The sequence below is a fragment of the Salvelinus sp. IW2-2015 genome, linkage group LG32 (assembly GCF_002910315.2).
Source record: "Salvelinus sp. IW2-2015 linkage group LG32, ASM291031v2, whole genome shotgun sequence".
Lineage (NCBI taxonomy): Eukaryota > Metazoa > Chordata > Actinopteri > Salmoniformes > Salmonidae > Salvelinus > Salvelinus sp. IW2-2015.
Window position 1 is genome coordinate 5,587,225 of NC_036871.1, and position 12,128 is coordinate 5,599,352.

At 40.6% G+C, this 12,128-nt stretch overlaps 1 protein-coding gene across 1 annotated transcript in view; it reads left to right on the forward strand.

Annotated features, from left to right (window-relative positions):
• Positions 1–1,265: 1,265 nt before the first annotated feature.
• Positions 1,266–12,128, forward strand: part of klhl18 (kelch-like family member 18) — a 58,968-nt gene continuing 48,105 nt past the window's right edge. Inside the window, exons 1-3 of the mRNA XM_023977846.2 lie at positions 1,266–1,468; positions 5,373–5,503; positions 10,902–11,042. Of these exons, the coding sequence (XP_023833614.1) occupies positions 1,334–1,468; positions 5,373–5,503; positions 10,902–11,042 (407 nt within the window). The 5' untranslated portion in view covers positions 1,266–1,333. The remainder of the gene's footprint in view (positions 1,469–5,372; positions 5,504–10,901; positions 11,043–12,128) is intronic.

A 12,128-nucleotide genomic window follows, 5' to 3' on the forward strand; every position in this document is an offset into this window, starting at 1 on the left:
CGCAGAGCTGGTTAGGTTCTTTACTTGTTTGTTAAAAATATTGGTGAGTAACTGTGCTGCTGGCAATAATTCAAATTACGCTGCTATTTTCAACTCTCTAGAGACAGCAGGAGCGGTAGAGATACTATGAATGATCGGCTATGAAAAGCCAACTGACAATAACTCCTGAGGTGCTGACCTGTTGCACCCTCTACAACCACTGTGATTATTATTATTTGACTCTGCTGGTCTCCACCCGGCACAGCCAGAAGAGGACTTGCCACCCCGCATAGCCTGGTTCCTCTCTAGGTTTCTTCCTAGGTTCCGGCGTTTCTAGGGAGTTTTTCCTAGTCACCGTGCTTCTACATCTGCATTGCTTGCTGTTTGGGATTTTAGGCTGTACAGCACTTTGTGACATCAGCTGATGTAAAAAGGGCTTTATAAATACATTTGATTTGACAAGTTATCTCTGTGTCCCCCTACTCTACAGTTATAATACATGTTTACTGCTAATGAGAGTTTACGCAGTTCCAACATAATCCAAAGGATGGCAGCCTAAAATCACAATCCTACTACATTGCACTAACCAGAACATTATTTCATGCAAAACATTAATTTGTGGTCTAGGCTGCCATCCTTTGGATTATTTTGGAACTGCACAGTGCTCACTGCATGACAAGATCACATTAGTTAGCAGTAATGTGACCAATATCAACAGAAGGCTCTTTATTGTCAATCAAATATTGTAAAGGGTTTATGAAAACTTTGAAACAAAATAACGATTAAAAATACTTTACCAACAATTTTTGGTCTTGGAAAATTAACATTAGTTAAGCATTTGCAATTTGTACTTGCTAATAGATTTGTATAAATGTTATTATAACAGCAGTTATACAATAACCTAACACCATATTCTATGGGTTTATTGACCACAATCTACTGAGTATTTCCTGGTAGAATAGTTCTCTCTACAACCCAATATGTATCCCATGTACAGTCTATTACAGTGTATTGCATTTGGGCTGAAAGTTTGCTAGATTGAATCCCTGAGCAGACAAGGTAAAAATCTGTCGATCTGCCCTTAAGTAAGGCAGTTAATCCCCAACAATTTAAGCGGACCCCTGCACCTCTCAGATTCAGAGGGGTTTGGGTTAAATGCAGAAGACACATTTCAGTTGAATGAAATTCAAGGCTTTTATGTTGAAGGTTTCCTTATTACCATACAATTTCACGTCATAATTTGCGTTGCTGGCAGAATACTAGTGGATTGGAGAATATTCCGACTACGGTGTCTCGAGTCGGTCAGTTCCCCATTGTTAGGCGTTTTCAAAATTCGTAATTTCCCTTTTCCTCAATGACGATGGGTGATATGATATATGAAGAACTGGAGGATTTGATGCATTTTTCAGTCCACGATTTACCAGGTCGTGGATATGCTGTTATGGAGGAGATCAGAAGGCAAGGGAAACTCTGCGATGTCACCCTGAAGGTATGTGTGGAGTTAGCCTAGTAGCTAGCAAAGCGCACTACAGTAACTTACTTTGAGAAAATAGCTAGCCGGCTAACTAGCTATCTTGCTAGCAATAGAATTGAGGCAAGCTAACTAACTGAGTCTACTAACAAGTTGGGCGGCCAAATCGTGGATAAAACTACCATGACAATTGAAAGGGAAGGGATAAATGTGTTAGATAACTAACGTTACTTATTTGGCACGATAACCGCGACTTCTACATTCATATAATGCTTTACAGTCAGTAGCTACACTAGCTAGCTAGCTGCAGAGCCTTCTATTTGTAAATATAAAGCTCTAGCCCAGGTAAGTTATTGGCTAAGCAGCATAGTTAGCTACTGTAGCTACTGACTGTAAAGCATTATATGAATGTAGAAGTCGCGGTTATCGTGCCAAATAAGTAACGTTAGTTATCTAACACATTTAGCCCTTCCCTTTCAATTGTCATGGTAGTTTTATCCACGATTTGGCCGCACAACTTGCTAGTAGACTCACCCTACGTCCGGAAGAACCAATAAAAGCTTTAGCCAGAGGGAGTTTTACTTCGTTAGTTATTGGGTTGTAGAGAGAACTACTGTTAGCACCTACTGAAGTCTACTCTAACGTTAACGTTACTGCCAATGCTGCAAGTAAAACATATTTTTTTGCTGTGATGGCGAAACAGCACACTAACGTTAGCTAGTTAACGTTAATTGGGTGTACGGGTTACCTAAAACGTAAAGGTCATCTTTAGTACTAACATCATCTTGACTGTTTGTTTTTTGGGAAACTCACCGCTGGTGTCTAGCTAGCAATAGTAATGGCCTCTCAAGCAAGACTTAGCCAACTGGTTACTAACGTATACAATACACAGCCCTGCTGAATTAGAATAGTATAACGTAGCTAGTCCAGTATGCCTTGCTTTCAGACAAATATGGACTACTGACCATTGTTATCTCAGATTGCGGTATTCTTTAATCAAATTAACATGACTAGCCAGCCATTGCCCTTATCTTCACAAACCTCGAGCCGACTGTCAATTGTCCTAAAATCTGTGGCTTTAACACCTGCAGCATCAACTAAAAGTTCACATTGCATGTGGTAAGTAGGACCCTCGTCAGGGAACATGGAAACAGGACTTATATGTTCGCTCTTCAGGCCCTCCCACGTGATGCACCTGCTCTATTAATAAGCACCATCATTATGATAAGCTGCAGTGTACTGTCCTGTAGCCTACGTATCTACTGGGCCATATTCTGAAGCCCTTGGGAATTTCATCTTTGTCTGTAATGCATCACCTCCAGCGAGCCTTCACTCTGGCTTCCATTAGTGCACTTTCTCTTTAACACGACCTGCACTGCATGCCCTATATGAAGGCGACTTCATGCCTTGACCTTGGTATTGGTTAGGCCTAACAGTCAGTGCACCCACCTCACGCAAGATGTCTCTTTTGATTTTATAGTTTTCCATATAAAATAAACACACATTTCTCAAATAAGTAGCCTAATGAACAGTGGTGGAAAAAGTACCCACTTGTCATACTTGAGTAAAAGTATATATACACCTTAATACAAAGTTACTAAAGTAAAAGTCACTCAGTAAAATACTACTTAAGTAAATGTCAAAGTATTTGGTTCTAAATATACTTAAGTATCAAAAGTAAATGTAATTGCTAAAATTGAGTAAAAGTGTAAATCATTTCAAATTCCTTCTATTAACCAAAGCAGACGGCACCATTTTCTTGTTTTTAAAATGTATGGATAGCCAGGGGCACACTCCAACACTCAGACATCATTTACAAAAGGTGTATTTGTGTTTAGTGAGTCCGCCAGATCAGAGGTAGAAGGGATAACCATGTGTTGTCTTGATAAGTGCGCGAATTGGACCATTTTCCTGCCCTGCTAAGTGTTCACAATGTAACGAGTACTTTTACGTGTCACGTAAAATGTATGGAGTAGAAAGTACATTATTTCCTTTAAGATTGTAGTGAAGTAAAAGTTGAAAAATATAAATAGTATAGTACAGATACCACAAACTACTTAAGTAGTACTTTAAAGTATTTTTACTGAAGTACTTCACACCACTGCTACTGAATACAATAGGCTATAATCTTATGTTGGTGTTGCCAAGGGGGAAGCAATGGTTAAAGGTGACATTAAGTTCTGATTACAGTTGAAGTCGGAAGTTACATACACCTTAGCCAAATACATTTAAACTCAGTTTTTTCACAATTCCTGACATTTAATCCTAGTAAAAATTCCCTGTCACTTTTTTTTCAGAATGTGAAATGTCAGAATAATAGTAGAGAGAATGATTTATTTCAGCTTTTATTTCTTTCATCACATTCCCAGTGGGTCAGAAGTTTACATACACTCAATTAGTATTTGGTAGCATTGACTTTTTAAATTGTTTAACCTGGGTCAAACATTTCGGGTAGCCTTCCACAAGCTTCCCACAATAAGTTAGTGTAACTGAGTTACATTTGTAGGCCTCCTTGCTCGTACACGCTGTTTCAGTTTTGCCCACACATTTTCTATGAGATTGAGGTCAGGGCTTTGTGATGGCCACTCCAATACCTTGACTTTGTTGTACTTAAGGCATTTTGTCACAACTTTGGAAGTATGCTTGGGGTCATTGTCCATTTTGAAGACCCATTTGCGACCAAGCTTTAACTTCCTGACTGATGTCTTGAGATGTTGCTTCAATATATCCACATAATTTCCCTGCCTCATGATGCCATCTATTTTGTGAAATGCACCAGTCCCTCCTGCAGCAAAGCACCCCCACAACATGATGCTGCCACCTCCGTGCTTCACAGTTGGGATGGTGTTCTTCAGCTTGCAAGCATCCCCCTTTTTCCTCCAAACATAACAATGGTCGTTATGGGGAAACAGTTCTATTTTTGTTTAATCAGATCAGATCAGAGGACATTTCTCCAAAAAGTATGATCTTTGTCTCCATGTGCAGTTGCAAACCGTAGTCTGGCTTTTTTATGGCGGTTTTGGAGCAGTGGCTTCTTCCTTGCTGAGCGGCCTTTTAGGTTATGTCGATATAGGATTCATTTTACTGTGGATATAGATACTTTCGTACCTGTGTCCTCCAGCATCTTCACATGGTCCTTTGCTGTTGTTCTGGGATTGATTTGGACTTTTCGCACCAAGGTACGTTCATCTCTAGGAGACAGAACACGTCTCCTTTCTGAGCACTATGACAGCTGCGTGGTCTCATGGTGTTTATACTTGCGTACTATTGTTTGTACAGATGAACGTGGTACCTTCAGGCGTTTGGAAATTGCTCCCAAGGATGAACCAGACTTTTTTTCTGAGGTCTTGGCTGATTTCTTTTGATTTTCCCATGATGTCAAGCAAAGAGGCACTGAGTTTGAAGGTAGGCCTTGAAATACATCCACAGGTACACCTCCAATTGACTCAAATGATGTCAATTAGCCTATCAGAAGCTTCTAAAGCCATGACATCATTTTTTGGAATTTTCCAAGCTGTTTCAAGGCACAGTCAACTAAACTTCTGACCAACTGGAATTGTTATACAGTTAATTATAAGTGAAATAATCTGTCTGTAAACAATTGTTGGAAAAATTACTTGTAATCCACAAAGTAGATGTCCTAACCGACTTGCCAAAACTATAGTTTGTCAACAAGAAATTAGTGGAGTGGTTGAAAAACGAGTTTTAATGACTCCAACGTAAGTGTATGTAAACTTCCGACTTCAACTGTGTTACAATTCTGTCAAATGAATGCACTTGAGGTGGGCTTGATTTAGCTTGAAATATGCACCCTTTTGATGCTATTCCATTTGTTCCATTCTACCGTATGGAACATGTATTTGACAGGCTATGTATTTGACCCATGTCTGGACTAAATCACTTGCTTGTATCGCCCTTACAGGTTGGAGACCACAAGTTCAGCGCCCACAGGATTGTTCTGGCTGCCTCCATCCCTTACTTCCATGCCATGTTTACAAATGACATGGTAGAGTGCAAGCAAGATGAGATTGTAATGCAAGGGATGGACCCTAGGTAAGGCCCTTGTAGCCTACTCACTCAGCAGCACTGAGAGTGGAGACTGTTAAAGCAGCAAAGGGGAAACATCGCCATATTAATGCCCATTTGAAAGGAGATGTTCGAAGTGCAGGTGTATTGGCTGGACCAGAAACAACCCATCACCCTAGCCAATATTAATAATTGTAATAACACATTTAAAATCAGTTACAACGTTATTATCGCCTTCCTTTTGAAAATAAATCGCTGCAGTCGTGCACACAGGATGTTTCAAGTCATTTATGTGCGTTATTCTGACAATTCACAAATTCTCTGCTGAACTGTCAAGCTGATCACCTAACAATGCAAACCATGTTCCAAAATGTTCAACAAAGTAGGCTAAGTGCTTTTTATGTAAAATGGACCTGTTTTAAAGATGCACTAGGCAGGAATCGCTCTGCCATTTCATGGTTGCAAAAATTCTAATAGTTCACCTAATTTCAGTCTGTGACAAAACAAGCTAGTATAATGTAGAGAATCATTGCACAGTCTAAACCGCTGTGAAATATTGTATTTTCAGCTGTTTGAAGCTGGTGTACAAAACCAAAAGTAAAAGACGCAAAACTAAAAGGAAGAACTGGAAGCATAGAAATAGCACACATAGAACATATCTACCACTTTTTAAACTTGCTTTCAATGAGAATGACAGATCTGTAACTTGAAATTTCTATGTGAATTTGGTCGGGTCACGCAAAAAGTTACATATTGCTGCTTTAAGTTGATTCCCTCCTCGAAGCACCTGCAACCCAATGCATGCGTACCTGTATGAAACAAGAAATAAAATCACATTTTATTTGTCACCTGTGCCGAATACAACAGGTGTAGACCTTACTGTGAAATGCTTACTAACAAGACCTTATCCAACAATGCAGTTCAAGGATTAGAGTTATATATAATATATATATATATATATACAGTATATATATTTACTAAATATACTAAAGTTTAAAAAAAATCTGATCTATCAAAAAGTAACATGACATTTACATAACAATAACGAGGCTATATACAGTGGGTACCGGTACCGAGTCAATGTGTCGGGGTACAGGTTAATCAAGGTAATTTGAAAAGTGACTATGCATAGATAATATACAGCGAGTAGCAGCAGTGTAAAAACAAAGGGGGACGGGGGGTTCAATGTAAATAGTCCATGTGGCCATTTGATTAGTTTAGTTGTTCAGCACTTATTGATTGGGGGTAGAATCTGTTAAGGAGCCTTTTGGTCCTAGACTTGGTGCTCTAGTATCGCTTGCCATGCAGTAGCAGAGAGAACAGTCAATGACTTGGGTGACTGGAGTCTTTGACCATTTTTAGGTCTTGGATGTCAGTAATCTTGGCCCCAGTGATGTACTGGGCCGTACGCACTACCCTCTGAATTGCCTTCCGGTCAGATGCCGAGCAGTTGCGGTAATGCAACCGGCCAGGATGCTCTCGATGGTGCAGCTGTAGAACTTCGGGGAACCCATGCCAAATCTTTTCAGTTTCCTGAGGGGGAAGAGGTGTTGTCGTGCCCTCTTCACAACTGTCTTGGTGTGTTTGGACCATGATCGTTTGTTGGGGATGTGGACATCAAGGAACTTAACTCTCGACCCGCTCCAGCCCTGTTGATGTTAATGGGGGCCTGTTCGGTCCTCCTTTTCCTATAGTCCACGATCATTTCCTTTGTCTTGCTCACATTGAAAGAGATGTTGTTGTCCTGGCACCACACTGCCAGGTCTCTGACCTCCTCCCTATAGGCTCTCATCATTGTCGGTGATCAGGCCTACCATTGTTGTGTCGTCAGCTGGAGTTGTGCTTGGTCAAGCAGTCGTAGGTGAACAGGGAGTGCAGGAGGGGACTAAGCACGCACCCCTGAGGGGCCCCAATGTTGAGGATCAGCGTAGCAGATGTGTTGTTGCCTACCCTTACCACCAGGATCCAGTTGCAGATGGAGGTGTTTAGTCCCAGGGTCCTTAGTGCACCACAAGGCTCATCACTAAGCTATGTTGTTGTAGTCAATGAATAGCATTCTCACTTAGGTGTTCCTTTTGTCCAGGTTGAAAAGGGCAGTGTGGAGTGCGAGTGCGTCATCTGTGGATCTGTTGAGGCGGTATGCGAATTGGAGTGGGTCTAGGGTTTCTGGCATGATGGTGTTGTGACCCATGACCAGCATTTCAAAGCACTTCATGGCTACCGACATGAGTGCTATGCGGCGGTAATCATTTAGGCAGGTTACCTTCTCTATCTTGGGCACAGGGACTATGGTGGTCTGCTTGAAACATGGAGGTATTACAGACTCGGCCAGGGAGAGGTTGAAAATGTCAGTGAAGACACATGCCAGTTGGTCCGTGCATGCTTTGAGTACACGTCCTGGTAATCCGTCTGGCCCTGCAGCTTTGTGAATGTTGACCTGTTTAAAGGTCTTGCTCACATTGGCTATGGAGACCGACATCACCCAGTCGTGCGGAACAGCTTGTGCTCTCATGCATGCTTCAGTGTTGCTTGCCTCAAATAGAGAATAAAAGGGAATTAGCTCATTCGGTAGGCTCGCGTCACTGGGCAGCTCGTGGCTGGGTTTCCCTTTTGTAGTCCGTAATAGTTTTCAAGCCCAGCCACATCCGACAAGGGTCAGAGCTGTTTTAGTAGGATTCAATCTTAGTCCTGTATTGATGCTTTGCCTGTTTGAGGGTTTGTCTGAGTACATAGCGGGATTTCTTATAGGCGTCCGCATTCGTGTCCCGCTCCTTGAAAGCCGAAACTCTAGCCTTTAGCTCGTTGCGGATCTTGTCTGTAATCCATGGCTTCTGGTTGGGGTATGTACGTACAGTCACTGTGGGGACGTCGATGCATTTATTGATGAAGCCGGTGACTGGGGGGGTGTACTCCTCAATGCCATTGGATGAATCCCGGAACATATTCCAGTCTGTGCTAGCAAAACATTCCTGTAGCTTAGCGTTCACGTCATCTGACCACTTCTGTATTGAGTGAGTTACTGGTACTTCCTGCTTTAGTTTTTGCTTGTAAGCAGGAATCAGGAGGATATAATTATGGTGTAGGCCTAAATCAGCATGTTGTTTGTGCAACAGTATCTTCTAAATCAAAGAGGACTAGGTGAAGGATGAATATATGAAAAAACATTGAATGTAGCCAAACACTAGGAAACAATGAGCAACACTTTGGTACCTACCCTGTCACAATAACTCATCCGTGGCATTTTAATTAGTTGTCATGTCAACTATTTGATTTATTAATTAAATGGCCTACGGACTATTACTTTACATACCCCCCCATTTGTTTTGTACACTGCTGCTACTCGCTGTTATTATCTATGCATAGTCACTTCACCCCTACCTACATGTACAAATTATCTCAACAAACCTGTACCCCCGCTCACTGACTCGGTACCAGTACCCCCTGTATATAGCCTTGTTATTTAGTTGTATTTTTTACTTTAGTTTATTTGGTTAATATTTTCTTAACTCTTCTTTAGGGTTGCACATTTTGGGGAATATTCAGAGGTGGAAACTTTCCGTGGCAATATATGGGAATTAACAGAAATGTATATCTATTAATACCATTTAAATGTCGATGTTTTTTGCATTGGATATATTTACAATATCACATGGAGACAGAAACATAAACCTTTTACCTTATCATAAGTAGACATAATTGCAAATGATTAAAACCTTCCAATAGAAATTTAAAAAACGATTTAGTTACGAATTTAACCTCTCTAGGGTATGTGGGACGGTAGCGTCTCACCTCGTCAACATCCAGTGAAACTGCAGGGCGCCAAATTCAAAACAACAGAAATACCATAATTAAAAATTCCTCAAACATACATGTATTTTACACCATTTTAAAGATACACTTGTTGTAAATCCAGCCACAGTGTCCGATTTTTCAAAAAGGCTTTACGACCAAAGCAAACCAAACGATTATGTTAGGTCAGAGCCAAGTCACAGAAAAACACAGCCATTTCTCCAGCCAAAGAGAGGAGTCATAAAAAGCAGTAATATAGATACAATTAATCACTAACCTTTGATCTTCATCAGATGACACTCATAGGACTTCATGTTACACAATACATGTATGTTTTGTTCGGTAAAGTTCATATTTATATCCAAAAATCTGAGTTTACATTGGCGCGTTATGTTCAGTAGTCCCAAAACATCCGGTGATTTTGCAGAGAGCCACATCAATTTACAGAAATAGTCATCATAAATGTTCATGAAAATACAAGTGTTATACATGGAATTTTAGATCCACTACTCCTTAATGCAACCGCTGTGTCAGATATATATTTTTTTAACTATACGGAAAAAGCAAACCATGCAATAATCTGAGTACAGCGCTCAGACGACAAATCAACCCAAGATATCCGCCATGTTGGAGTCAACAGAAGTCAGAAATAGCATTATAAATATTCACTTACCTTTGATGATCTTCATCAGAATGCACCCCCAGGAATCCCAGTTCCACAATAAATGTTTGTTTTGTTCGATAATGTCCATCATTTATGTCCAAATTCCTCCTTGTTGTTTGCGCGTTTAGTACACAATCTAAACTCACGACGCACGTGCAAGTCCAGCGGAAAGTACGGACGAAAAGTCCCAAAAGTTCCGTTACAGTCCGTAGAAAAATGTCAAACGATGTATAGAATCAATCTTTAGAATCAACATTTATTCAAATTAGTTTTTCCCTGCCAAGAAATGTCCTTTCGTTTTGAAAGTTTGTTTCTTAAATCCTTTTGTTGTAATGAAATCTTCATGTTTTTTCCATCCATATTTGAAATAACTTGTGGAAATTACACTTTGACACTGCTATAAAGCACTATGACCATCCTGTCACTTTACTTGGACTAAGAAAATACACTTTATGACACTGTCAAGAAGTATTATGACCACGTAAGCCAGATAGGCCTATCACATACAACCCTTATATCAGTCAAAAAGAGGGTGTCTTGTCCTGCTCCTGAAATCTGCTGCTGCGTTCAGCCCAGTCATCAGAACATTGGAGTAGGGGCATGTCTGACATCAATGTGTGTGCAATTATAATGATGTATGAAGATTATATATAATATTAACATACTGTTGACACGCAAGCTATGGTGTAATGGAATGTGTTGCCTTGTGTGGTCGGTTTTGGCATTCTAATATAGGTATCATAACCAGCCATAAATTAACGCTATATATGTCACAAGTCTAAATATGTCAAGACAATGTTATGACCATATTATAACAGCTAATGACAAGTTTATAAGCTGTTATGACATGGTTATGCCAGTGTCAAGTAAAGTGTTACCAAAGTAACTAATCGGTGGGGGGGGGGTGTTTCTGTACTGGGCCATAGTGCTGCTCCCTTACATTAGGTGTCCTTTCTTTTTTCCCCTTGGCAGTGCACTTGAAGCTTTGATCAATTTTGCGTATAATGGCCATGTGGCCATCGACCAGCAGAACGTCCAGTCCCTGCTGATTGGAGCCAGCTTTTTGCAGCTGCAGAATGTCAAGGATGCCTGCTGCTCCTTCCTCCAGGAAAGGTGTGTTCTCACACATGCATTATACACACACACACACACACACACATTTAATTGATCCTTGAAAATTGTAAATGCATGTGCCATGTGTTGGCTGATTTTATATTGATCGATCAAGAGAGAACCTTGTTTAACCTTTTTTCCTCCCTCACTTCACGTTTGGGCTGCTCAAACCACTGAGGCATTTAAAGCAGGCCTTAAGACTCACCTCTACCAGCTGGTCTACCCTTCCTCTTATATTTGATTGTTGCGTTTTTTAATATATATGTATAAAACACTAAAGATTCTAAGCTGTGGGGGGATTTCCTCCCTCCTACAATTTTTGCGGCAGTTTTTGGGCTCAAAGGAAGTGCATCGTCCTCTTACGTCCGATTGGCCACTTCATACTCTGCTGTGTTTTGTATTTTTGTTTACTGCACCCAATGTTCCTAGACTGAATAATTTGGCTATATTTAGCCTACAGATATTGATTTGATATACATCTTGATGAGGAATGCTTTTCCAACTGTCTTGAAGGAATTCCCACATATGTGACCGACCGACCGCCTTGATTCGGTCTTATGTAGCAACATTTGAAGTTGTGTTTTTTTACATTGGATAAAAGCAGAGACACAGAGCTACACAATTGTGTGTAATGCACTGCATTTGAGGAACAATGGGAAAGTCATTCTGCTTTGAAAGTTGATCAACTTGTAAACTCACTTTTGAGAAAATTGTCTTTTTTTAATGTTTTGGTATCAACTGGAGAGCTCTTCTTTGTCTGCACCCCTTCAGCATAGTTCACACTCTCTTAAGCTTTAGCCCGACCATCTCTTTTTAAGGGTTGATCTGAGCGTTCTGTCCTAACAGCAGTCAAGCACCYAAGCTAACTGGCTAAGTTGATAGATCTACTTCCAGACACAAATGAGAGAACAGCTCACTGAACATTACTTTCCCTAGCAGAGCTGGTTAGGCTGTTATGTTATCTAGAGCATTGGGGACAGTTTGTCTGTTCATAAATTCAGAGAGTTTCGCTCTCGGAGCGTTCACACTGGATGCTCTGGCCAATGAGATGGGTTGATCCGAGCGTTCTGACCTCACAACGGCATT